Below are 27725 nucleotides of genomic sequence, written 5' to 3'. Positions count from 1 at the left end.
TTTTGGAGCAACAATGGCTATGATGGAGCTTTCTGGGATTCATCGGGCTGGGAAAAAGGAAAAACTGTGACTTACTGAATTGGCAAAGGTTGTAGGAAGCAAGAACAATGGGAGAGAAAAGGGCAGTTGAAGAAAAGTGCCTTTTAATCTGCAGCAGAAATCTTGAGGTAAATGAATTGAACTCCAGCAAGGTGGAGGAAAAGGGGAGCAAACTGGACCTGCAGGGCTGTGCTGCAAACCTCCCAAGTCACTCTGCGAGGCACATACCTCAGCAACATATTTTCCACATTTCACCAACTGCTGTTGTCCAGGCACTTTCTATTTTCAAAACCTTCTATGTATATGAAATGTACACAGGCAGGACAATACTTCTTCATCACATCCCTGCGTTCCGCCCTGGTTTCTTTTCCCAAGGATTCTTGGCTTGGAGAGATGAAAAGTGCCATCTCTGAGGAGAAGCCTTTCCTTCTAAACACTTTCAAATTTGCCCTGTTTTAGCTAAACGTGACGTTCTTTGTGAACGTTAAACACTGGAGAGAGAGACGGAGCGGGAGAGAGAGACGCAGACACGCTCGCTCCTGGGGAAGATATTCGTCCATTTAAGGAATGAGAGATCAGCACATTCAGCAGCAGGTCTAAATACAGTAATATGAAGGTCCCTTTCGCTCCCCGAGCAGGAAAATGTCACTGTGTACCAGACACCCAGATACCCAGGAAGCAAGTAAATCCCTCATTTTTGCCAAGGGAGCCAAATATTTCTGCTGATCCAAGATGGGACTGCAGTAGCCACGGATGACTTGCTGTGTGCCACGTCTGTCAGCGGCTCCTGGGTTGGACCTGTCACGGGAAACAGCACAGCATTCCCTGCTGCAGATAAGCCTGAGGGGCCGTGGGCTATCTCACACGCTCCCTTCAGCACCTCCTGCTGCTGGGGGTGGAAAGGAGTGGGATCCTGCATCCTGTACCCCGCAGAGCCTCCTGCTGGGAGGAAACAAACCCCAAAGCTGCATTTTCCTGGGTGATAAATCCATCCCACCCTCTGCAAGAGCAGAGGCAGCCTAGCATTATGATGGTGTTGGAGCTACTTACATTGGACCTTATACCATTCTCTGCAGTGCCTCCTGCTCACACAATCTCACATTGGAGCAGCCAGAAAACATTTTACAAAGACTGAACTTCTGCAATAGTAGTCCCTTTCGCCTCCCTTTGCCCCCCTGCATGCAGATTTCTTCCCCAATGAAGAGGCAGAGTAACCCAGTGAGAGCCTGGTGTTAAATAGTGGTAACTCATATTTATTACAATTATATACATTTGTATTTTATAGTTGGAATCTATACATCATCACACAGACGAGCACACTTGCTTGGTGAGGACAGTGAGACTCAGTTGTCACAAGAATAGAATTGCTCTGCTAAGAGGCTCCGATGCAGTGACTATTATGACTGACACCACCATTTTACCAGCCGAGAACACGATGCTGCAGAGGAGAGCTTTCAAAATCCACTGCTTCTATTTGTGTAGAGCCCCAGAGGGGCAAAAAAGAAGGCTGAACTGGGCAAGAAGGGCCAGTGGTTAACCTCAGAGCTGGAGCTGCTCTCTCTTCTCTAAAGACTGCTTTGCCAAAGCAGGTGCATGTCAGTGGGTAGGTCTCAGCTGATCATTTAAGATGAGTTTTCTCCTCATTTAGGGAGGCTAAAAACCATTGCAAAGATTCAGGATTAACCAACTGTTTTGGTATGCGATATTAGTTCATTCATTCAGAGTAGCTACAAATATAATGCAAGATGTCAAAAACCGATGTGAGCTCCTTGTCTTTGGAAGACAGAGGGCAATAACTGGGATGAGTGGAGTCAACTTCTTTTAAAGCCTTCTTTTACTCAGCAATCAGCAACAAAGCCACTTGACTGTGGCCATGAAACCTGGACCTGGTCCCTAGCAAGAGGCCACTTTGATAAGTGTAAGCATGTGGGGTGGAAATAGCATTCTTTGGACCCCACAGAAATTTAGTGTTTTCAGATGCTAGGTAGTTTGAGGAATTTGAGGCTTGACATAGGGCTTGGAAGAGCCAAGACTGAGATCTGGTGAGGAATTTAGGGTTAAAAAGTTCTTTTTTTCTTTTCTTTTTTTTTGGCAACAGAATATCAAGTCATCTGAGAAATAAACCAGGAGGTTGTTTTGGGAAGCAGAGAACTGGGTTGGGCCTTACGTGGGGATTAAAGGCTTTCGAAACCAAATTGCTCAGGGCAGGCTGGTTTCTGGAACTGGATAGAAGGACTCTAGGAGATGGTGGTTTTGTACCAGGACTTATTTTGTAGCTGTGGTGCACGGTAAGGCGCTTGGTCTTCCAGCCTAGGCAGTGAGAGAAGGTGGGTCTGGGAGGGGAGAAGCAGCCACTGCAACACTGCAAAGCCCTGTGGTGAAACAGGGCCCACCTTGTTCTCTGGGAAACTGTGACCCTGCCCAAGGTCAGTCACGGGAGCAGACTGGACGGGACAGTGGCACATCTCTCCACCAGGCAGGAGAGGCACCGGGGACAGTGCAGGAGGCTAGGGAAGATGTACAGCAGCAGCGGCAGCGGAAGCCAGGGGCCTTAGTCGATCTCGTTCTCGTTGCTGGCTCCCTCAGGTCTTCGTAGCTTCTCCACTTGCTCATTAATCTGACCATCCCCTCCTCGCCGGTCCTCGGTCTGGACACCCAGACATTCCTCCTCATCTACATGGCTAACATCATCATCCTCATCGTCCTCTTCCTCCTCTTCATTCCTTTTGGTTTCCCTTTTCTCCTCCTCACCCTGCACCTCCATCCGCACTTGGCTCTTGACGTCAATCACTGCCTTGTTGCCCTCCTCGGTGCTCAGCAGATGGCAGCTGACCTTCGACCCCTCAGGGCTATGGTTCTCCTTGACTGGGGATGAAGTGGTGGACTCGTTGCTGACAGGTGAGATGTCACTGCTGCTATTATGGTTGGCAACAACAGGGTTGGAGGGTGAGCTTGGCTTCACTGGGATCTGCCACGACGGGATCTTAGGAGCCGAAGGGGAAGGAGGGAACTGCCTCCTTTTAGGGGGAGAGGAGGAGGGGAAGAAAAGGAGAAAGAAAGGGTCTTTAATTAAAAATACTGAGGGGTTATCAATAGAGAGAACGGCATTTGCACTGGGAAAGCCATGCAAAGCAGAACTGAAACTGTGAGTCTCCTTTGCCATAAATGAGCAAACTCAAGGCCACTTTACTTCTTCAGCCAGAATCTCAAAGTGCTTTACAAGCACTCAGGAACCAAGCTTGCATACAGGGGAAACATCCCAGCAGGGCAGTCTGGTACTGAAATGATCTGGCTTGGTCAATTTCAGAGGGTAAGCTAGCACTCAGGAATGCTGCCTGTGAAAGACAAGGGTGTCCCTTTATCAAACAATCACTAATTAATTGGGAAAGAAAATTCCCACTGGAGCAAGGAGTCAGACACATGAGGTCCTTGTGCCTGAGCCAAGGAATTTCAGCACCTGGCTCTCACCTCCACTGTGATACACAGCTATTGCATCCTGGCTCAGCACAATCCAGAGCCTATCTCTTAGTCCCAGCAAGCACTTTACATGTTTGGGCCAGGCCCTGGCTGCTGCAGACTGGTTCAGCGTCTGTGACTTGAACGGAGTCACTCTAGCTTGCAGTAGCTCAGAAAGCTGGCTGCTCTCTCCTCCGGTCCTTTCCAGGTGAGCTTTCATGAGCTTTAGGGCAGCCTAACAGGAGAAATCCAAGTCCCAAACAGGAAACTGGAAGTGTGGTGGGAAGCACTGGTGTCCTCGGAAAGTCATCCATCACGGAGAGCAAAGGGAAAAAGCATGTCAGATCTAGTTCCCCCCCATGCATCCTTGCTTCTGGGTGTGGAAGGTGGGAGCATGAAGAGGTATCGGATCAGGCTCTGAAAAGGATGACAGAAGTCCTCCTGCCTCTCAGGTGAGCTGCCTCATGCCACAAGACCAGAGCAGACAAAGGCTGGCAGCTCTCCCACACCGAGCACTCAAACACAGCAGAGTACATTTGCTTAGACTGAACTGAGAACAGTAGCTGCTCTCACCTCCCTCTTTCTGCTGCTACCAGCCGTTTAAGAGCGCTGCTGTTCCACCCTCCATCTCCTGCGAGTGCAATAAGCTTATGTCTGCGTTATTCAACTAGGGTCAGAAATGGAAGCAACAAATTAAATCTTGAGGCTTTCTTGGCTCCAGTGTTGCTGTGCTTCCCCAATGCAGAGACATTTGCCTTTTTGTTAAAAAAAGCGAAGAACTCCCAAAGTTCTGTTTTCTCCAAAAAGCACTGACACCCCAGCTGCAGCCTCCCCACTGCGGGAGGTGTCGTGAAGTAATGCTCCCTCCCCAGCAGTGATGCTAGCAGGACCCACCTTACAGTAACTTGTGTCCTCCATCCTCCAAAGCTTGCTACTGTGACTCCTGGGAGGAGCAGGAGGCGTAACGAGGATTTTCAAGGATGATAAAGACATTAGCACCTTTCAGACTTCTGAGAAGCCCACTTTTTGAGGTCCAGAACATGTCTGGTCCAGTCATAAAGTCATCTTTGCAGCCCATCTCTTAGAAAACAGATGGCTTGAGAAGACTCAGTTACATGTAGGAGTGAAAGGCTCAATAGTTAAAAAGCTTGGTAAACTCTTAATTAATGTACTTGGGAAACCAGAACTTCCTCAACAACTGAGATCTGGTGACTGCTCTTATGACTGTCCCACAGGCTGAGATCTATACCACCTCACTGCAGACATCTGCTGCCTTGGCAGATGTCTATACCTGAGCTAGCTAATTGAGAGGGACAGGCTTTGCTGAAGTACAATTCTTTTCAGCATAGTTATACTCTAACCACAAACTTGTCAGCTGAACTGCATCCAGAAGTGACTCTGTAACAGAATGCAGGTGCAGATGCAGTCAATACCTCAAACTAGGTGAGAGGCACCCTGGTGAATGCAGAGAAATCCTCTACTGCAAACAAACCTGAAAAATCTTGGTAACTGCCCAAAGCACTCTGTGATCTAAAGCAAGTTTGAAAAGCACTTTGAGACCTGCAAATGGAAAGTGATAGTGGAGTGCAAAGTGGTGTTATTAAAATAGCAGCAACAGGACATAAAGCCAGCTCCTGTTGGAAATGCCTGAGAGGATCCCAGAAAGCAGCCCTTTCCCCACACAGCAATTCCGTCCGTACCGGTTCAGGAGAAGCCCTTTTAATGAGTAGATCTCAGATTTCAATTCGTTAATATTCTGTGACTCCAGAATCCAGTTGGTGGAAGTTGTGGCCTAGAACACAGAAGAGAAGACATAAAGATCAAAGTATGAGCTGGGAGATAGTTCACAAATGTCCCTGTTTTCTACGTTACCCTCCCTCTTGTCTGGTAATCTCAAGCCTGAGGGGTACAAACAAACTGTACCATTTAAAATCTCTCAAATCTGAGCAAAACACCTTCCACAGTAAAGAAGGACCTGAACAGATTCCTGTGAGGATCAGAAATAACAATTGTCTCAGGGTGCTAAGACTATTCAAACATTTGATTTCTGTTTGAGGGACAAATTAATCTTGCCTCCAGCATACTATGCACAGCCACTTTTGAAGCATCTCAAGGGGATGTTTTGATTAGGAGACCAGCACTCATGAGAATTCAGCCGAAGCTAGGTCTGCATGGGAGGTTTTCCTCCAGCGTATCAGCCAGAACAACTCCCAGCAAAGTAAACTAAACCACTTGGCACTGACCTAATGAATGCATTCTAGAGAACAACTAGAACTGGGATCCTGAGAGGCAATGGGGATCGCACTGGCTGAGGTCCCTCACTCTCCACTCCTGTGACAGCACTCAGCGGAAGCAACAGATTCAAATATTCTCCATTCGCAGGGGTTGGAAAACCATTTGTTGATTTCTCCTAAACCCTATGGGTTATCAGGCACAAACTGGAGCGAGTAACAACTGAGGAGACCATGCTGTATAGTACTTGTGGCCAGCTTTGGTTTAGACCTTTTGGAACTTGACAAGTGGGAGAAACATTTTGCAAAGCAGATCATGGCTTGTGGCTTCCCCATCCTATCACTCTAGCATCTCCTGCAGCGATGGGCTGAGTGTGGGACCAAAGAACACTTCCCATAGTAATTTCTGCTAAAAGCCATTAGGAATGAACCCATTTGTGTGCATCATTCCAGAGATACTCCCAATAAATCCCCTGATGAAGGAAGCCAGGACTGGAGTAACACAAAGCTCCTCTCCTCAGTAGTTCCTGTGAGATGTAGCCAGAACTGGTTGTTCCTGCTCTTTCTTTAAAGGGCCTTCAGCTGATGCTGAGGAACCCTGAAGGCCTTCACAGCCAGCACTCCTCACACTAACTTCTGGGCTGTGAACCCAGCAGGCTGGGAGAGGCTGGGGCTGCAGTAGCTGCGATGTACACAGATGCGTTCCCCTGGGATTCACTCTCCCAGCCCTCAGACAGCAAGAATCCAGGAGCCACTGTTCTGGCTTTCCAAGACCTTGAAAGCTACAGCAGCACATTAACAAGGGAGTGATTTCCACTCACTGGCCTGCAAAGGACTCAAATTTCCAAAACACATATGGTGCCAGATGCCTAGGATTGGGAAATAAAATCTGACATCTGGGGCTTTTTAGGCAGTCTCTTTAAAAAACAGTTGTAGAAAATTCAAGCCTTGAATTTTTATGTAGGTTTTTAATTACTTAAAGTCCCTCTTTTTAATTTTTTACAGCATGCCAGTAGGAGTTTGAAAAGCAGATATAAAAACTTACATTACAGCTGAGAAAACACAGCTTTTATTCTTTGGTTTGTGGGCTTGCCCAAGTTTTTCTTTGTACACATGAGGTTTAGATATCATAACAATGTGTGCTACCATTTCAGTGCAGGGGGTAGAGAGGGGGGAGGAAAAGCCTTTTCAAGACTCTCTAAACCACCAAGACTCTTATGCCCTTTTTCCTTCTTAGAGCTCAACATGTGGTCTTAATCTTAACACTTAAGACCTGAAAACAGTTTTCCAATTTCCGGCCTGGCTCCAGGCCACAGCTCCCAAGGCAAATGGAAGCAGAGTGCTGTGACCATAGGCTGCCTTTCATGGTTGGGTTTACAGCTGTGCCACTGAGGGATTCCTGCTCTACAGCATGCACACCACATAGTCAGCTGTGGCCCACCAGTTACACACCATCAAAGGGGATGTAGGAGATTAAAGTAGAGGCAAGGGGAGAAGACAACTGTCGTGCTCTAGGTAAAAGACTGCAAGCACTGTCTAAGGGACTTACAGGAAAGAGAAAAATCTCTCCTGTACAGAGCGCTGCAAGATGACTTGGCCCTGAAGGACCATACAACCACTGGGCCCTGAATAGTCACAACTTTGTGAGTGAAAGGAAGACTTCAGCTCCATGTGACTTCACCTCATGTGTAGCAAACACTGGCTCAGAGAATGCTTAGGCCAATGGCTGCAATGTCCTTTGGTGATGTATCAGGAGCAGTGTGGCCAGTAGGGCAAGGGAGGTTATTCTTGCCCTGTGCTCAGCACTGCTCGGGCCACCCCTGGAGTGCTGTGTCCAGTTCTGGGCTCCTCAAAATTCAAGAGAGATGTTGAGGTGCTGGAAGGTGTCCAGAGAAAGGTGACAAGGCTGGGGAGGGGCCTGGAGCACAGCCCTGTGAGGAGAGGCTGAGGGAGCTGGGGGGGGTGCAGCCTGCAGAAGAGGAGGCTCAGGGCAGAGCTCATTGCTGTCTACAACTACCTGAAGGGAGGCTGTAGCCAGGTGGGGTTGGGCTCTTCTGCCAGGCACCCAGCAACAGAAAAAGGGGACATAGCCTCAAGCTGTGCCAGGGCAGGTTCAGGCTGGATGTTCAGAGGAAGTTGTTGTCAGAGAGATCAATTGGCATTGGAATGGGCTGCCCAGGGAGGTGGTGGAGTCGGTGTGGCTGAAGGTGTTGAAGTCAAGCCTGGCTGGGACACTTAGTGCCATGACCTGGTTGATTGGACAGGGCTGTGTGATAGGCTGGACTGGATGAACTTGGAGCTCTCTTCCAGCCTGGCTGAATCTATGATTCTATGCAGAGCACTTATGCTCATAGAATGGTTTAGGTTGGAAGGGACCTCAAAGATCATCCAGTTCCAATCCCTAGCCATAGGCAGGGACACCTCCCACTAGAACAAGTCCCTCAAAGCCTCATCCAACCTGGCCTGGAACACCTCCAGGGAGGGAGCAGCCACAACCTCCCTGGGCAACCTGTGTCAGTGTCTCACCACTCTCACTGCAAATAACCCTTTCCTAACATCTAGTTTCAATCTCCCCTCTGCCACTTTAAACCCACTGCCCCTTGTCCTGTCATTACAAGACCTTGTCAATAGTCCCTCCCCAGCCTTCCTGTAGGCCCCCTTCAGATACTGGAAGGTCACTATAAGGTCTCCTCAAAGTCTTCTCTTCTCCAGGCTGCAGAGCCCCAACTCTCTCAGCCTGTCCTCATAGCAGAGCTGCTGCAGCCCTCTCAGCATCTTGGTGGCCTCCTCTGGACTGGCTCTAACAGTTCCATGTCCTTCTTGTGTTGGGTGCTCCCGAACTATACACAGGACTCCAGGTGGGGCCTGACAAGAGCAAAGGGGCAGAATCCCCTCCCTTGCCCTGCTGGCCAAGCTGCTCTTGCCGCAGCCCAGCACACGGTTGGCTCATGTTGAGCTTTTCATCCACCCAGACCCCCAGGTCCTGTTTCTCAGGGTTGCTCTCAGTCATTCGCTGCCCAGCCTGGAGTTGTGCTTGGGATTGCACTGACCCAGGTGCAGGACCTTATACTTGGCCTTGTTGAACTTCATGAGGTTGGCCTGGGCCCACCTCTCCAGGCTGTCCAGGTCCCTCTGGATGGACCCCTGCCCTCGACTGTGCCACACAGCTTGGTGCCATCCACAAACTTGCTGAGGGTGCACTCACTTCCTCCGTCCATATCACTGTCAAAGATGTTAAACAGCACTGCTGCCAGCACTGACCCCCCATGGCTAGAAAGAAAGTGGTTACTGCTAGTTTCACATGCTACAACACAAACTAGTCAGAATTTATGGGTTTATTGCCAGGTTCATGTCAAGAGTCAGGGGAACGGGCCACCATCAGTCACTAATGTGGTTGTGATGGAGCCCACCTGTTATGAGTCATTGAAACAAGAAACCAAATAGTGATAATGTTCAACCTGGCCTGAATCTGAACAAGAAACTTAAATATAGTACTTCAAGTGTGTCCTTGGCTGAACAGGATTCAGTCATTGTTTTGACAAAGTGCAAGGGCACAAGAGAAAGTTCAAAGCTTAAAACTGCATATTACACACAAATAAAATCCTGGCAACTTTACCTCTTTTGGTCAGTGGACTGAGAGCACAATTCTTGTGCTGTGCAGAGCAGAAGAAGACACTGAGCTAAGCACAGGTCTAAGGCCTCAGACACAGGATGCATACACAGCCGTGTAGCAAAGCCCTCTCAGAAGCTGCCTGTATTTCACTGAGTACTCAGTTAATAGCCAGTGCTTTCAACATACCACCTACGGAGAAGTCAGATGCAGAGAAACTCTCTGAGGATATGACAGAGCTGAAGGCTGAACTGTGAACCTAAGAAAACGCTATCCAAGTGCTCACAAAAGAAGCCATGCATGTCCCCAAGAAGAGGACGATGTTCTCAAGGTGAAGAGCTGGCAGTGGATACCTTAGAAGCAGCCAGTTCTTGGGTGAGCTCCTGGATTTTCTGCTTTTGCTGGGCTAGCAGGTCCTGGACAGCTGCTAAAGTTGTCTGTAACTGAGTCACTGTAAGGGAAAAAGCAGGAGAGTGTTAAACTGAGATGCATGCACATACACACACTCACACATGTCCTTCCTGCTGTCTAGCTACGAAGATGCCTCTATTCCTACTATGTTTAATTTATCTACACCCGCCTGCTCACTTTAATCCATATGATTTATCTGCACTATGGGTAATCTACCTGCACTGCATCTAACCTCCACTATTTCTAGTTTATCTTTCCATTGTATAGATGTCTATAGCCCACAGTATATCCGTCCAAAACCTCTCCCTTCTAATTATATTGGTTTATGATTTGTACATCTCTCTGAACTTACACAGTGTTTGTATCATTTATCTACCTGGGGCCTCACACAGGCAAACGCTGGGGCTAGCTCCAGCCTAGGAAGAAGCTGGGCTTGGGGACTGACCTTAGGGTATCATGAGAAATCAAAGATGCTTTTCCTCTCACTCTCCACTAAAAGGTGTAATTAGCATCCTCCTACTCCCAACCCATCAGCTCCTTCAACCTTTACCAAGCTTACTGCTCAAAATCAGACTTTCTCCCATCCCACCAAGCGCATACACTTCTCCCCTTTTGTTTCAAGGAAACGCCCTGCATTCCCCTCCTACACCCCAGCAAACACTGCAGAACTTCTGCTGGACTCCAGCTGTAGGAGAACTTGTACCCAAAGCTTCCAGGCAGTAAACAGGCTGTTAAAACAAAATGAAAAACTCTATTGGTGTGACAGGTAGCAGCTAATCCAGACCATCACTAGGGCACCGGGTAATGAACAGACAGCCCACAGAGTCGATAACGGCGAAGGTGGCTGGGGTCAGGAAGGCACAGTAATTACAGACTCTCCTGACCCTTCCTCGGATTTTCAGATGGAAGCTGGGGGGAAAATACCAAAAAAAATCCCCTGAAAACATCAGAGAAGCAGAAATTAAAAATGAACTTTACAGCCCTCCAAAAGGCTGTCATTTTATTCCCCTTATTAATATTCTGAGGTTGGGAGCCTTTCCGTAAAAACATAATTAATTGAGGCCGCGCCGACAGTAAACAAGCAATTTCAAATTAAACCGAAATGACGGCGCCTTCATTTGCAAATGTGAACAGATTCTCAGAGCAGATAAATGAAGTCACCACAGAAAGTGGAGATGGAGGGGAAGAAAAGGGTGGGAGTCTTGGCAGGATGGAGGATACAGGGAGAAAGGCTTTGAGGGGTGAATTGATGGAGTCATTAATCTTTACCTGTCTGTGTCACGCTGCCACTCATCTCGGCAATGTTTGACTCAATCCTCTGAAGTTGTTTCCTGTCTTCTTTGCCTCCCATGATGAGAGGAAGCAAGTATTTCTGCATGGAATACAGACACTTTTTAGGAAGTAGAGAAATGCAAAGTGGTCTTTCTAATCTACCTGAAGCGTCCTCAAAGCCCACCACCCAAACCTCAGCCTTTATCACAGAGCCAGTGATTGTTTACCCTCACACCTGGCTAAGAAAGGAAATTCCATCTATAGCAGGTGTTAAAAAGCTGCAGAAGAGAGGATATGAGTTCTGTGGTTACATTTCTGGGGGTGCGGAACAGTTCCTAACCCCATTTAAGGTTTCCTCAGACAGCTCTCAGTTCCACAGAAGCATCCATCACATACAGTTTCAGCCCATAGGCTCTGCTATGTGAACATACTGATATGTTGCAACATCTGGACTACATCCACAAGGTAAGAAATGAAGATGTGAGAAGAAGAGGAGAAGGGCCCAGAAAAGGCCAGAGGAAGCACAAGCCAGGGAGTGAAAGCTACTGTGAAGGGGAAGGTTACAAGTCCTGGAGGGAAAAGCAGAGATGCTTCACCATCTCAGAACCAAGGTGATCACTTGGACACAAGCAGCATCACTCTCTCAGCGTACAGTGTAGACGTGGAGACATTACCTTGTAGAGCTGGTGGAATCCAAAGGCAATTCCTGTCATTATGATAGCCAAAGCCCCGTAGTCTCGCCATCTGGAGCCAGGTGGACCTAAGAGGAAAAATCAAGAACTGGTGAGAACTGCAGGTGACATTTTCAGGCATCTCTTTCACCAGAGAAAAGAGCAGTGAACAATGCCAGTTCTGATGTTTCTTAGAAGGCACAGATTTACTGGGTAGGAGGCATTAAGATCCTGGTAGTCCCTCAAGCCCAGTGTGCAGGCTTCTGGCCCTAGGCCACGGCCGCTAACACTGACACCACCCTCAGACAAAGTGTCAAAGTGAGGCAAATCACAGCGGCAGTTTAAAAAGTTCCATCAAGCTGTCTTGCTCTGCATTTTCTCTGCATCAGGCCCTCTGAACTCTACTGCACTTTCCCCAAATAGCTGCCTGTGGTGTTGGAACTAGCCAAGGTTAACTCATTACCTGAATACTGTTCTCCACTACTGTAATTTTTGGAAGCAGGGACAGAGCCAGAGGGCCAGAAGAGTGCAGGACTAAAAAGAATGAAGGCAGTGTTTTGAGAAAGAAGAGAAATCGATCAGGGGTTTATGAACACTGTGGCAGCAATTACCAACCATTTCAGTAAGAAAGGATCCAGTGCCTGAATTACGAATAGGGACCAAAGCATGCAAACAGCAGAGAGAAAAGATGCAATTAAACATCTACACAGCAAAAAGTAGATAGAAAGCTTGAGATATTTAACACATAATTTTGCACAGAGGCTTAGAGACTCCACAGAGCAAAGCTCCTTCAAGCAGAAGCAGAAGATACCTGTAGTTTTCCACCAGCTTTATCCTTTCACCTCCCTCGCAGTTCCCTTAACCAATCTTGTCCTGCCCCCAGCTTTCTTTAACAATAAAGAGGATGCAGAGATGCAGAGTGATCTTCCCTAAAGTTCAGTGGCAGGATGTGGGCAGAACTGATGAGGTGGAGGCCGGTGTACAGTCTCCAAACAGACAGATCCAAAGCTACATGTGACCTACAACATCTTGGCAATGTGTTCTATTCTCCAAGGTTGCAACTCAGCCTGGAACTGTCTCCTTTCTGCTAGGCTCACCTGCTGTCATGTCTCCCCTTGCTGAACCTTCTGTGGGCAATTCACTGCAAGAGTTACTCCTAATCCCAGCCCCCAGGTTCTACAGACAGGCACTGACTCTTCAGTACTGGCACTCACAGCTTCTTGCTGTGTTTTAGGACACAGCTCCTCAAATTATCCACTGGCTAGAAATCAGAACAAATGAAACCAGCTCTGTCAGAGCTGGTGAAGAGTGTCACCAGCAATATTTTGGGTTGCTGTGGCTGCAGTTTTGGAGCTCAGGCACATGATCAAATTACCATAACTTTTTAACTTAATGAGTTAACACACATCAGCTAAGCTGCAGTAACTGGCTGTGTACATGTCAGGATTTAAAATGATCTCTGGCTAATCTTGCTGCAAACCCCAGTCATCCACCCCACTTTCCTCCCTTACTCTGCTCCCACTGTCATTCCTGGTATCCAAAGTCTCTTGGTGGTCCAGCTCCCTGATCTGAACTTCTGACTAAACCCACACTTTTACAACAGTGGGACTCCTTCCGGGCTGAACTGCCTGCTGTAGAGGGTTAATTAACTTCAGAGGGTCTGTGGGTCCAGGGTAGTCCTTGACTGGCTGCCCTTAACCACCTCCCAGCTGCAGTCACCTCTGAGCAGAAAGCAGACACACCTGTAGGACCCTGTCCACTTTGCCCCTTCACCTCACTCATCTCTCCCCCCACGCCTGTAATGCTTGAGCTAAGAACATTTTATTGCCCCCTGGTTTTCATTATTAATGAAAAGGGACCAGAATGATCTTTCCTAAAGTTCAGAGAGTCTATAAAGACAAGAAGCTGAAATGCCATTTTACTCGTTTTAGAGATGTGTGAAATAATTCTGTCTCGTGGAAAAAAAAAAGCGAGGGGGTGGAGAGGAAGAGTGAGTGAGTGAGAGACGCAGTAAAGGCTCCGCATTGACCACATCAACTTTACAACGTTAGGCAGAATGTCACAGCTCTGCCTAGAATCCACATTCAACCTTCCTTGTTCTCTGCAATAATCCAAAACGTGGAGTGAAGAGAGGGTTAGAAGTTTCTCAGTTGTAACCCCACCTGACTTCTTCTCGTATCCTCTGTTTCCCCACTTGTAAAACTGGACTAAACTTCAGAGAGAAAGAAGAAGCACTGAGAGCCCAGTTCCCCCTCAGCTTAGGCACTGGGGCAGTAACAAACCAGTCTCTGTCAGGGACTCTGAGAAGGCAAGCGGAAGGGACACAGCCATTTCTCCAGCTGCAGGGCTGTGCTTTCTCTAACTAATTTTCACAGTAGCAACTGTAAATTGCACTTCCAGCATAAACACTGTTCTGAAGATCTCCATTCATCTCAGAATTAACTTTCCTGACATCAATTAATTAGGCCTTGTGCATCCAAGTAAGGTCAGCCTCACTGAAGAAATGAAGGCTGGAAGCAGTGACTTTCCAAGAGCCAACAGTGAACCCATGGAAATGAGCTGGGGAAATAAAAAAGAGTTTGGATTCTCCTCACCATTTTTAATTGCAAGGAAAAAAGAGTCTGAATTCTACAGCCTCCCACATAATGAAGACAGGGGCGGAAGAAGAAGATCCAAATGGCAGGAAAAAGAGTCACTGGAGATGATTTTTAAGCAGGTCTAAAATCTGCACACCCCCCCATAAATGGAGACCATAAATACCACGGGGAAGAAAAGAGACAATACCTGGGTCACACCTTGCTCAGAAACTCCCCTGAGTTTGCTTGTAATTATGGAGGTTAGAAAGGGGGGGAAAGGAAAAAATACAAACCCAATGAATCATTTAAATATTTAAAGTCAGATTTTTGTCCTCACTGCTGGATTAGTGTATTTCATAATGGCAACAGCAGACAGCCCTGGTTTTTTACTGGGGGTTCATTTTAGAGCATGTTTAAACTAGTCAGATTGAGTGATGCTTCCAGCAACTAATCGCATGTCAAATAAAAGATATTTTATGTAATAAATTACTGCTACAAGTAATTCAAATGTCATTTATCAGTTTTATTATCAGTCAGGCAAAGTCTTGTTTCTCTATATTAATCAAATTCAAGCTTTTTTCAAGCCTTTTTTTTTTTTTAGGCAGTTTTGACACCTCTTGGCAAAAGTACAAACTGAAGGGAAGAAATTACTCCCCCAGAACAGGAGGAAGAAATAGTAGAGATGGTGATGAGCTAAAATACAGCACCTAGAAACTTAGCTTAATTCTTGTCTCTTCCTCCCAAAAGTTATTACTGTTTCTCTTAAAGCAAACCCAGGAGGAGTTCCATACAAAACTGAGCTGCTCTGAGGGTTACAGGTAGGCTTCCTTCTCATGACCTCTTCATGGATCAGAAAGTACTTACACAGGTAACTGCTATTTCCAAGAAACCATCACAACATTAAGCAGTAGCTAAAGCAGCAGTTCAGTCTGTACAAAAGGAAATACTTCAGCGGCACAAATTATTTTCTGCAACTTTAAAAATTAGAATAGACTGAGCTGACAGCAGCAGGAGATGAAGTAAGTTCATGAAAAGGTGTGCACAGGACTTACTACTCTGACTCAGTATGTCTCACGCTGGAGTTGCTGGTAAGATCACCAACCCATTTGTTTGCTCCATCTCTCATGAATAAACTCTTGAGTTGGTTCTGAAGCCATCCTGAACTTCTGTGCTCATAACTCACAGTTTTAATGTGATTTTTAAACATGAAGCAGCAACACCTTGTGGGGAGGGGGCACAGAGAAACGAGATTTGTTAAAGTACCCCCTCAACTGTTTCTCCCTTTTGCCCTGTGGGGGGTTATTCGTTCTTGCTGGTTTTGTGATTTTGTGCAGAGGTGTTAAAACTACTTAAAAAACGTTTAAAAGAACCACAAATATCAAACACAAAGTGGTTCACAGGCTTGAAGTCCTAAACTCCAGCTGCTGCCTCCCAAAAAACTCAGATGTCTTCTTTGGGAAAGGCAAATGCAGCTCATAATCCTTTTCAAAATAAGCTCTTCCAATATAAGTTGTTCTCATCAACAAGTCCCCTTACAGATTCAGCAGTCTACCTATCTCATTAGTCCTTTAGATATGCTTTTGAACTTCAAGCCTTGAAGCATTCCAACTCTAGTGTCATGAATGCTCTGTAGGAAGATAAGCATAACAGACAGAAAAAGCAGTTCATATCCTTCTCTCTACGTGACAACCCCTGACAAATCTGTAAAAGATAAACTGACTTAGCAAACTATCACAGAAACAACTGTCCTGGAGCAGATTGGGACCAGTTCAGAAATATTCCTCACAGGATTAGCACCCGGCTGACGAAGTAACTACAGCAATCAAAGCACCCTGGAAGAGCTCTGAGCCAATTGCACAGTCTCATCCATCAGCTCTGGAGAAATTCACATACTCTCCTTGTAGTTCTACCGTGGAAAGCACAGAAGACACAAAGACGGACCCATCCTCACCAACACCAGTTCTACACCATTCAAAGACACCTAATCCAAACCAGTATTTTGGTCAAATGCATAGCATGTATATCTAGCTATTTATTCTTTTCATACATTAATCATTTGGAGGTTAAGCTTAGAAGAAGGTCTATGCAGCACAGCTCAAGAGGGGAGGAACAATACTAAACAAACATATTGTCACTGCTTCCCTGATTTTGGGGGTGCTGAAAGGATTGGCTCACAGGTAAAAGCTTTTGGTTCAACCTATTTAAAAAGCACCAGTCAGATCACAAAGCTAGAGGACCAGTTTATGGTTACAACCCCTGCAAAATGTCGACTTTAGTAATATTTTTATTCACCTTGGGCTTCTGAGAATTGCAGAATGATCCTTTCAGACTTCTCTCTGGAGTTCATAGGATCACAGAATGGCTCAGGCTGTAAGGGACCTCAGAGATCATCTAATCCAACCTCCCCGCCATGGGCAGGGACACCTCTTGACTAGACTCAGCTGCCCAAGGCCTCATCCCACCTGGCCTTGAGCACCCTCAGGTGGCATCCACAACCTCCCTGGGCAGCCTATTCCAGAGTCTCACCACCCTCATATTGAAGAACTTCTTCCTAAGATTCAGACTAAACCTGTTCTCCCTCAGCTTAAAACCATTCCCCCTTGTCCTATTACTAGATACCCTTATAAAAAATCCCTCTGCAGCCCTACTGTAGGTTCCCTTCAGGTACTGCAAGGCAGCTCTAAGGTTCCCTTCAGAGTCTTCTCCATGCTGAACAACCCCAGCTCCCTCAGCGTATCCTCATAGGAGAGCACTCCAGCCCTCGAATCATCTTTGTGGCCTTCCTCTGGACCTGCTCCAATTGTCTGATGTCCTTCTTACACTGGAGACACCAGAAATGGACACAGTATTTGAGGTAATGTCTCAGAAGAGCAGAGTAAAGAATCACCACTCCTGACCTTGAGTTACTACTGGGAATATTTTGATGTTCACCTATTAGTTAAGATTCTTAGATAGTAAGGAGAAGTTGAGAGCTGCTGCCTTGAGGAAAGTCAAAATAGTAACAGGAGAAAGAAAACCACCAAAACCAAAGAGTAACAAAACTGAAAGGGTTAACAGTCATGACAGTGTTTCCCAGTCTGAACTGCATACTTCTTTTCTGCCCTACTTGTATTAGTGGAACACTATAAAATAAGGGAAGATTAACTCATGCACTCTAAGGTTGTGATAAGAGCTGAATAAGCAATGGATAGCACTAAGAGGCACCTGGCACTGTTTCTTCAGCAAGGGAGCAGATTTTGCTTTTCTGGCATTTTCTGTGAACTACAGCAGACAGGTATTAGCCCAGGAGGCAGAATTCAGTTCTGGAGTTCACCAGTACACCCAATACAAGTCATAAATATTCCTGTTCTCAGCTCAACTCCATCATGAACACTGTTCCTCCCAAACAGCGCCAAACCAGAGCACTCAAAAGCCTCAGAAAGCAACTCCGGTATTTTCTCAGCCACAGCAACACTGCCACAAGCGACTACACACAAGCGTTAGGGGACTGCTACATCAGTTAATACCTGACCTGGCTAGAGCTGTTTCGGACCAGCATCCAAATGCTACTATACTTGGCAGGTAAGCAAAGTGATTTTCAAACTGCCAGACACACGTGAGCTGAACAGCTTCTTCTGATGGATTTTTAATGGTGTGTACTTTGGTTTTTATTGTTTGGAGCTTAGATACTTTTTTGCGAGGTTTGTTTTAAAATGCAAATCTGTATGTAAATGTGGAGCTACACAGATTATGGTGGGACTTGAACAATTCTTTGAGAGCCTATTTTGTACACAAAATCACACAATCACATCCACACAGTGCACACAGAATTTCAGATTAGTCAAGACTGAAGAGAGAAAACTTGTTAAAATTAAGGAGCCACAGTAACTGTTTGCTACTAGTTGTAACCTGACAGCACTCTTAAAACTCATTCATACTGGGGATCTGTTGTGCCAGACCTTAAATTCACAGACCGAAGTCACAGAGTACGTCCTGCAGACCTTATATTCTAGCTTGCTGTCCGTCATGAAAATACAGTCTTGCAGTAACTATAGAAGACGCTAATTGTCAAGAGTTCAAGGAGCATCTGGATGATGCTTACTCATATGGTTTAACTTCAGCTAGTCCTGTGAGGAGCAGGAAGTTGGACTCCATAATTCTCATGGGTCAACTCAAGATATTCCACGATTCTATGAACTGATTGTTTCCCTGACCAGTTAACACAGTCCTCTAACTAAAAGACAAAACTTTGTGATGATGTTCAACAATCTATTGGACAGAGTTCACCGCTGCAGTAACTAAAGATGTAACAGTGCTGCACTTTGACAGCACCTTCTATCCAAGAACCTCTCAGCTCTATCACGTGTTAATGATCTAAATATTGTAAAGCCCTACTGATGAAGGGCAGCGAGACAGATGTTAAGTTTTAGAAGAGAAGACTGAGTGCTACACTGACTAAATGCTTTTTCCAAGTCCTGACAGTGGGTCAGAACCTAATTTGTATTGACTATACACCTTCGGGTCAAGAGGTGTCACAGACTGGTATGCATGATGTTTGTTTGCAGACGATGATCATTTGTATCTCATTTCCCTTGTGATCTGACAACTATGAAGTACATTCAAGTAACACTTGGTGTATGACTCAGACAAGTTGTATGGCATTAGTCGAAGTGGAACACAGAATCTGGCACAGAAATCTGTGAAACTGCTGCAGAAATCACTGCAGAAAGCAACAAGACCAGATGTTTTTTAAAGTGTGACTTACTATGCACCACAGGGTGAGAGAGTGGAGGTGGCACCAGCTGTGCAGAAGGACCTGGGGACTGTGGCTCGTCTGTGCTTGTGCCCGACTGCTGGAAAGCCAGGTCAATTTCTTCATCTGTCAGGCCTGGGGGAGCAGAGGAAATGAAATCAGTTTAGCACCTTTACCCACTTGATGCACGCATAATTAAATTCTCAAGCCAGGCAGAACCCTTTCAAGCTGCAAAGAATTTTGGCACTGACTTGAGCAGTAATGCCTCCCCAATTTTGGATTCACTGGAATGTCTCCTTCTCTCTTTCTCTGTTGCAATTTAACCTTAAGCGACAGAATATTAGCCTCAACGCTGCTTCCAAATGTGGCTCATTCAATTTCCTTAATTTATCCTTGAGTTTATTGCTGCTTTTGAAGTAGCTTTCTATTGCAATTCGCCATTCTTCCCCCGAAAAAAAGATACCATCAACTGCAAATGTGGCTCATTTTAATCTGTAATGGTGTAAAAAAAAAAAAGAGGGGAAAAAACTAACAATAATGCATGAAAACAGACAGGGAAACAAAAAACTAATTATTGGGTTAGACGACTAATTAGTCTAGATCGTTTCCGAAGACGGGAATAATTTGCTTTATTTTATGACAAATGCAGAAATAAAAAGAAAAAATCAGGACTGACTGTGATTAGTATGAATGGGACACAGAATGTGAGGAGGAAATAAAACTATAGCAAAACAGATCAAAACAAGGCCAAGCCCAAACTTTCAGCTTAGCATTGCCCCAGCCTATTGCTGCCTGATTGGATTGCCCTAGGGCAGCCTGGTTTTTTATTTCTCACAGAGCTGTGGTAACGCTGCACACATGGTACATGTTGGTGCAGTCACTCCTGCCATCAGGAAATGCCAGGATGACCATGTGTAATTGGCCACAACACATGGAAAGGATTTGGCCAACAAGGGAGAAAAGCAAAGCAGCTAAAGGACTCACAATGACCAGCGTCTGTGAAGAAGAAAACACAGCTGGATTAATTTTTCCAACAGGAGAAAACATCCTCTGGAAAAAAAGAATGTAGTACTCAGATGGCAACCATGATGTGGGGCCTGGACAGCTGTGTTATCCTCCTGCACAGAAGCAGATGGAAAGCCACTGTCCCTGCTATGAGGAACATGTGAAATGACTTGGGACCTCTGACTGTACGTGCAGTGTGTACGCACAAACGCTAGGGATGTGGTTTAATGGCCATGGTGGCGTTGGGTTGACGGCTGGACATGATCCTAGAGAGGGTTCTTCCAAGTGAAACAATTCTATGATTCTGTAGTTTAGAAAGGTTGGAATGGAGAATATAGATTCAAGGAAACAGAAGAGAAGAGACAGACAACTTGATGCTCAGACAGTTGCTGAAGGGACTGACTGCAGTAAGGAAAATGACACAGATCTGACAGCAGTGGGAGAAGAATGGGGGAATACTTTCCATCGTTTCCACTTGAGATCTACAGAGTATTGCTGATAGATGAAATTCCTGAACTGAATCCTTTAACACACGTAGCTTTTTAACATTACAGGGAGATACAGTACAGAAAGGCTTTTGGGCATATTACCTAAGTTTTGTGATCTTCAATATCACTGCATACTGGGGGTCTAGACTGAACAATCTGTAACACTAACAACATTGCCAGAAATAAATACACAACTCTGTCTCCGAACTATTATTTAATATCAGAAAGTACTAACACAGTGCTTCTGGTATTCAGATGGCTTCAGAACTATTAAGAGATCTTTACCCTGCTCCTGTGAGTCTGTGAGACACTGTGAGCTCCTGAGAGGTATTGTTCAATGTACAGTGCAGCTACTGATGCCCAGTGAAGTGATGTGACTGCTCTAATATACCAGAATATTGGCAGTGTCAGAAACAGCATCAGAAATTTGAAGTTCCTGATCTCTGGTCCTGCAACCTGACAAAATCCTGCATTTACTTGTATTTGATGCATGCCTCGAAGAGTAAGGAGCCAAAGCCACACATAACAGCACGGAACAAGACTTGCAGGCACAGAAACACAACTCAGCCCACAGTTCTAGTTACAGAAGCAGTACTTACAGTGCCTAATCGGTGTCAAAAAGCGGTGGCCTGATCAGAAAGAAACTGATTTAACCAGCTCCTAATTACCCAGTGTAGAAGGCATAGACAAAGGCAAACATTGCAGATCACTAGCATCTACAGAATTTCATCAAGATCGAGACAACATTAGCTTCTGGCTGCAAATGTGGCTCCCACCAGCACAGAGTATTTTGTTCTGTGCAAAGATAGCAGAGCTGATAATAGTTAACACTACAAATGTACGGAAGTCGTGGAGGATCCTTACTTCATTTACGAGAAGAGCAGGAAACAATGCCTATTGTTTCCTAACCAAACTGCCCCTTCTATTCTCATCCTGTTTGAGACAAAAAACCCTGAAATCCTCTGCAGCTAAAACGCTCTTCTAGGATTATTCTGGTCTTGCCAACTACAGATACTCAAGCATCACTGTTTCCATGAAAAGTCTGCTGCACTCCTTCAGAAAAAGCTGATGTGAATGACAGAACAATGGGAAACTTTTTACATTTGAGTTCCTGGTTTGAATCCTGTGCAAATGAAAATTGTCATTGCTTTCCTGGACTATTCTGCTGCCTTGCAAGAGTGGCCTTGTTCACGGTATTAGAGTGGCATCATACAAAAGAACATCACAACTACATCCATTCTTAATCATCAGAGAAGACTGGGAGTGCCATCACCTTGGAACACCTCCGTTTAGTTCACCTGAACAAGATGTTTTTAAAGCCCTGTCATCTCGGCCTCCAAGCGTCAAGGAAATAATCTCCCAGAGCTGATTCCTTAAGCATATACATGGAGTATGTCTGCACTGCAACTAGTCATCAGTGGCTTCAGAAGTATACCTGTCTTCATGATTGTCATTTCTCAAATACACTAACAAAGGTATTCAAGATATTCTAAGCCTCTCCTCAGGCGACTGGAAATAATTAATCAAAATTCCCTTTGGACTGAACTTTTCCAGATTCACCACTTACACCCACGTATGCACACAGAGTGTTTTCAAAGTCCCAAACTACTCACCCTCAATATAGTCATTATAAGTAAAGTGGGAATTTGTAAAACAGATCAAACTGTCATTTGTTCCAGTCTCTCACCTTGATTTGTTTTATCACATTCCTTCTATTTACTGCATTATACAAAAGTACCACTGTCCACTCACTATCTTTATCTATCAGAAAGTTGGTAACCCAAAAATAATACCACTTCCCTGGATGCAGAGACAGTGTCACAAAAGCTGGAGCTTTGTGTCTAACATAACCCTTAAATAGGTATGTCAAGAAAATCTCCTCACCTAGCAGAAGCATTGCTCTAAATTCATCTCCTCAAGAGTTTGGAAAACAAACATTTTATTTCTTCTGGAGTTACAGCAAGATCAACACCATGCAGAATGCAAAAGGTTAAAAGGAACAATAAAGGAAACTGCCAATTGTAAGTGAATTATATTTGGCTTTGAGAGCTGAGCCACAGCTATATTATAAAAGGCATCTCTTTGCGTTGTTTACCATCACCCTGACTAATGCAGACCTTTTTTTTTGTTTTAAATAATCTCATGCAAATTAGACACACACTTCCTTCCAGTTGATTGCTATCTGCAAGGAATAATCTAACCGCAGAGGGTACTGAGCAAGGACTGAGCTGAGGAAAAGGATGCAAGGAAACTGTCTTCACAACCCTACAGAATGCAAACCTCTTCCCTTCCCCCAACCATCTATTTCATTCCTCTACAGCACCACAGCAAACACAAAGAATTAGTTGTCATTTTCACCAAGCTTTAAAATTCCCTTTTCAGGCTTCAGGGTGTTGATTTGACTAACGCAGCACCCATGACTGCTTTGCACTCAGAGGTCCTTGCCGACCCTCTTTGGTGATTGTCAGCATTGCTGCTCAGTTTTCAGGGACCGCTCAGCCTCTGGAAACTGTAGTGAAACTCAGAACCTGAGCAAGTCAGAGTTCATAAAATGGGAACATGTCTTGGTGCCTGTACCTTGGGTATCGTCTAAAAAGCTCCTGTGCCCAAGAACTTTTAGGATCTGATTGTCAGTTTAGTGGTTTTTTTTATAGCATCTAATTCTGTTTAATATAAAGAACTCATGTATACCAAAATATTCTTCCTCTTATGACCAGTCTGAAGTAGAGAAGTACTTACAAGTGCTGTATTTTACAGATGAGGAAGAAGTGAGATGTATAGATATGAGAAGTGTGCCAAGGTCAGAACTGAATCTCCGACAGTCAGAAAATAAAGCCCAGGAGATGCAAGTCCCAGTCCCTTGTTCACCATAAATTCACTCTTCTCTGTTTTCTGGGTGAAACACAGTAGCAGTACCTGTGGTGCAAAGCCCTTGCAGGAGCTTAACCAGGTGACCCACTAAGTCTTCTCTCCTCTGATACAGGCTCCAATATTTCAGTGACAACCCTTTTCCTCATTCCTCCCACTGAGCATATCTTTTTCTTCATTGCATTCCTCCTCGCATTGCCCAGTCTAATAACTCATGCACAATTTTCACAACCTGAAGGCAACATCAGTTTTAGTAAGAAAATCTCTGCTTAGCAAGAACTAAAGAATTCTGCCATGACAGGGAAAGGCGGTGGTAAGAATTAAGTTCCTTTTGTGGGTTTCCAAAGCCAGCTTCATTACCACTCTGACAGACCACCCTGGAGCAATCATCACACACAGCCTTCTGCTGGGACAAAAGGCAGGGGAGGGCTGAGGCTCAGGGGTGGTATCTGTTGCTGTTTCCCTCACACATGCATGCGCTTTCTACTAAGAAGAAAACAAAATAGAACTGGACAACTCATTTAGCTGCAACAAACTGAATGGTTACCCAAAATTACTGCATGGTACCATATGATTGAAAGGAAGACCTGCTGGTAGAGGCCCTGAAACAACACGACACTCCTGTTCCTGGAAGCCACTGAGTCAACTCTGCTCAGAAAGAACATGGCCACATTTTAAAAGAATCATCATAAAAACCTTCTGGGATCTGATCCAGACTAATGATTCCACCTGATCAGTCAGCAACACGCAGTGCTGGGTGATTCCTTTATCAAATGTTTCTCCTATATCCTACTCTGGGCTTAGCTGAACACATTACAAACAGGTCAAAAAGGCAAAGTCTCCTGATACCCTTTCTAGCACACGTCTTGGTTCATGAGGCGTTCATGAGGCGCAGCCCAACCCAACATTGCAACAAAATCTAAGGTCTCACAAACATCGCTCTGATTTTTTTACCCTTCATTTACATTAAGCTGCTGTATTTGAATGTAAACATCCTGCTGCTGCACTTCCAGCTCAAACTTTGTGTGAAGGAACACAAAGATCAAAGGGGAAATGACTGGTCTCAACTACCAGGCTGGAAAACGCAGGAAAAAAGTACCTCAGTGAGTTACTGGAGGGGTTTTGAATTCTTACAGCTTTATTCCTCTACGAGGCTGTTAATTATGCAATTGCAATCTTGAAGAATCATTATATACTTTAACCTATCAGGGTGACGAAGCAGCAATCAGAACTGATAGAGGTGCTCTGAGCTCAGTGACAACACTAAACTAAGGAAGGAAAACCTGACTGACAGTACAATGCCAAGAGCTGCAGCAAACCAGCCAGGAAGGAAAAGGTTAAAATAAAAAGTATTTTGGCATAAGAAATATAAATAAACAAACAAATAAATAAATAAATGAATAAAGCTGGCAGCAGTTTCTCTTCCTGGCCAAGCTTTTTGGAGTCTATAATAAAATGGAGTGTAATGGAGGAGAGGAGGGCAATGTCAGAGGGTGAGGGTTTGGGAGAGAGGTTGTTAAGTATCTCCCTCTCCTCAGCTGTGTTTACTCCATTTACAGGACCCCGGGTGATTGATAGACAGACAAAAGAAAAGCAAGCAGATAGTGACCCCCCCTCTGGGAGCATCAGCCAAGGGGATAACTCCTGACATCATCCAGAGCCCCAAACTCTCCTTAACCGCCTGTAATTAAAAAGACAGAGCAAGATATGCAAAGCAGAGAAAAAGTAAAAGAGGGATTTTTTTTGTTATTTATTATTAACATTTTGTTGGAACAGGAGAGTGCAATAAGGACTCTCAGAGCCGTTAAAAGTCGTCGGGTGACCTGCAGACCCCTATTTCCCAGAGCCTTGTATAAAATTGAATTTTTTAAACATAAATTACACGTAATGACGACACTGTAAAAACTAACAGTAATGGAAAGCTGTGCTGTATTTCATTAGCCTGTATTATTCCGTGCCACCTGATCCAGCCGGGCCTTGTTTATGAGTTAGTGTGTTAGCAGATGCCGATGGAAGCATTTGCTTCGACCTTGCTCTTCTCATTGGGGCATGAAATTACGACGGCAGCACCTTGATATTACAGCCATAAATACAGTAAACTGCAAATTTAAGCCAACGGCTCCTATTGTCTCTGAACATAAAGCTGATCGGTATTTATTTAAAAGGAGAACGAAAAAAAATATTATATATCACCTTGTTTATGGGTCCAGTCTCCCCCCCTTCCCCTAATCTGCCTTATTCACTTGGTTAAATACTAAACAAACAAACTAAATCCTCCCTATTTTCTACTGAATAATATTCTTAGGAAATGAGTCTTGTCTTCAGAAAACTGCATCAAAGTATTTTCACTCTGACTAAGAAAGGGCAAGTGACTGGCTTAGCATGTCTTGGAACGAAAATAAAGGGGAAAGAGTACTACAACTTTTCTGCACAGTTCTCTGTATCTGAGAAGTTAGACATGTGAAAGGAAAGAGTTCCCTCTGGCCACTGATTCATGTCTGCATAAGACATACGTGTGTGCACACAAGAAAGAGAAATATGGTTCCTTCTAGTAGTTTATTTTAGAAATTCTCCTTCGTTAATGCCATTTCAAAACAAGGAGGAAATATAGAGGGAAAAAAATGTAGTAAGATTAATGGAGAGGAGGAAAAAAATGCCTTCTCCGAGGCAGCAGAGAGAATGCCTCCCTCTCCTCTGGGCATTTTGGGCAAACACCCCTGGCCACTGACAATGTGCCCACTGCAATTTATTAGAGGGGAAAAAATCAAACACAAAGGCAAAAGGACATTGTAATATCACAGAGCATATCACAGCATAAATCACAGCATTGTAGGTCAGTGCAAAGTGTATTTCAGTGGTTGATTCAAGGCAGGAAAATACAGTTTCCCTTGTAGCAAGAGAGGTCAGGTCTTCCTCTTCCAATGTAAAGTAAGCTCCTTGCTTTCATGAAGTATGTTATCTCTGGTCCACATTGACAAAAAGGAAGGGAACACCTTAACCATGAGCTTCCAGCAGTAAGTTATGTATTTCAGGGTCCAAAGCACTGAGAGGAGAGGAGGAGGAAGAGCATGCAGGACAGAATGGCTGGGGGTTCTGAAACACTGCAGTCCTATTAGATGCAGTGCAAGCATGGCCACAATAGGATCTGGATGCCTCGGTTTTGAATGAATCCACAACAAATCTTCAGGTAGCAGACAGCGTAATTCAACAGGCTCAATTTTTGCTTCACAGAACGTTCAAATTAGAAACAAGGCAGAGAGAGCAACATGACTCTGAATCAAACGAGACACGTCCAGAAGCCCTCAGTAACCTGAACTACAGAACCAGAGATTTTATTACAAAGTTCAGTTAAATACCTACACAAGCATCTGCAGAAACACAGAGAAACATCCACCTTGGGTACTCTCTTCCAAAGACCTGTCTCCTGGAGAATCATCCTAAGAATACCTTGACCAGCAGAAAAGATAGAAGAAACAAGGAACATAAATAAAAGCCTCTCCTAAAAATGAAGGGAAACTTTTTTTTTTCATCTCTGGGTCTTATTTTTACATTTCTTGCCTTCAGCTTTTCCTTTCTACTACCATACAAGCAGAAGGAGAGTATGCGTTAGAAAGTCACCTCTGAGTGGACATCAGTGAAGTCCACCTGTCCACTGCACCACTGGTGTTGAAGAGACAGTAGATGTAACTGAGCTGGATGCTAATGCTGGAACACAGGAACACAGGGCATTCGATTCAGCAGTACACGAAGTGAGAACGCTACTTAGAGAACAAAATCCTCTGCATATCTGAAATTATTTCCAATTAATATCCACTTTGGGGTCTAAAGGTTTATGCCAGGATGCCGATTCCAAGGTAGTTTATCAGGAACAGAACATAACCAAGGCTCTGACATTTGTTCAAAAGAAGCCCATATAGGGCAGAAAATCCAGATAATGGAAAGAGACATTACTGTAGTAACCATAGTGCTGTCATAATCTGTAACCACAGCTGACAATCTCCTAGAAATAAGGCTTAGCATTTGGAGAAAACAAGTATTAGATACACTAAAGAGCTAAGTTTCCAAGCATACCCACCCTGTGATCTGCAAATGCTTGCTGTTATTCCTGCAGAGAAACAAGTCTCATGGTGATGGTTCTTGATGATCTTTATTTGTATTATAATAGTCCTTAGAGAGCCCAAAAGGCATTCACTGTGCAGGTACTGTGCCAGGTACCGTGCAGAAGCCTTCAATGGTCTGTGTGAAGGAAAGACAGGTTGGAAAGAAAACTACTGCACACAGCAGTGAAGTCACTTAGAGCAAACATCAGCTCTATGAAATTTCCCTGCTATTAAACTGGGAACTACAACAAAAAACAGACTCTAAA

At 44.8% G+C, this 27725-nt stretch overlaps 1 protein-coding gene across 2 annotated transcripts in view; it reads right to left on the bottom strand.

The window, feature by feature from the left end:
- Positions 1 to 1271: 1271 nt before the first annotated feature.
- The window catches only part of PEX14 (peroxisomal biogenesis factor 14), a 75472-nt gene continuing 49018 nt past the window's right edge, over positions 1272 to 27725 (bottom strand). For both annotated transcript variants that reach the window (XM_064172321.1, XM_064172320.1), the window contains exons 4-9: positions 19011 to 19133; positions 11694 to 11779; positions 11017 to 11119; positions 9690 to 9787; positions 5196 to 5287; positions 1272 to 3056 (exon numbers count right to left, since the gene is read on the bottom strand). In XM_064172321.1, the coding sequence (XP_064028391.1) occupies positions 2591 to 3056; positions 5196 to 5287; positions 9690 to 9787; positions 11017 to 11119; positions 11694 to 11779; positions 19011 to 19133 (968 nt within the window). In that variant the 3' untranslated portion in view covers positions 1272 to 2590. The remainder of the gene's footprint in view (positions 3057 to 5195; positions 5288 to 9689; positions 9788 to 11016; positions 11120 to 11693; positions 11780 to 19010; positions 19134 to 27725) is intronic.

This window comes from Pogoniulus pusillus, chromosome 36 (genome assembly GCF_015220805.1).
Source record: "Pogoniulus pusillus isolate bPogPus1 chromosome 36, bPogPus1.pri, whole genome shotgun sequence".
NCBI lineage: Eukaryota > Metazoa > Chordata > Aves > Piciformes > Lybiidae > Pogoniulus > Pogoniulus pusillus.
This window is presented reverse-complemented; position numbering and strand designations above follow the sequence as displayed.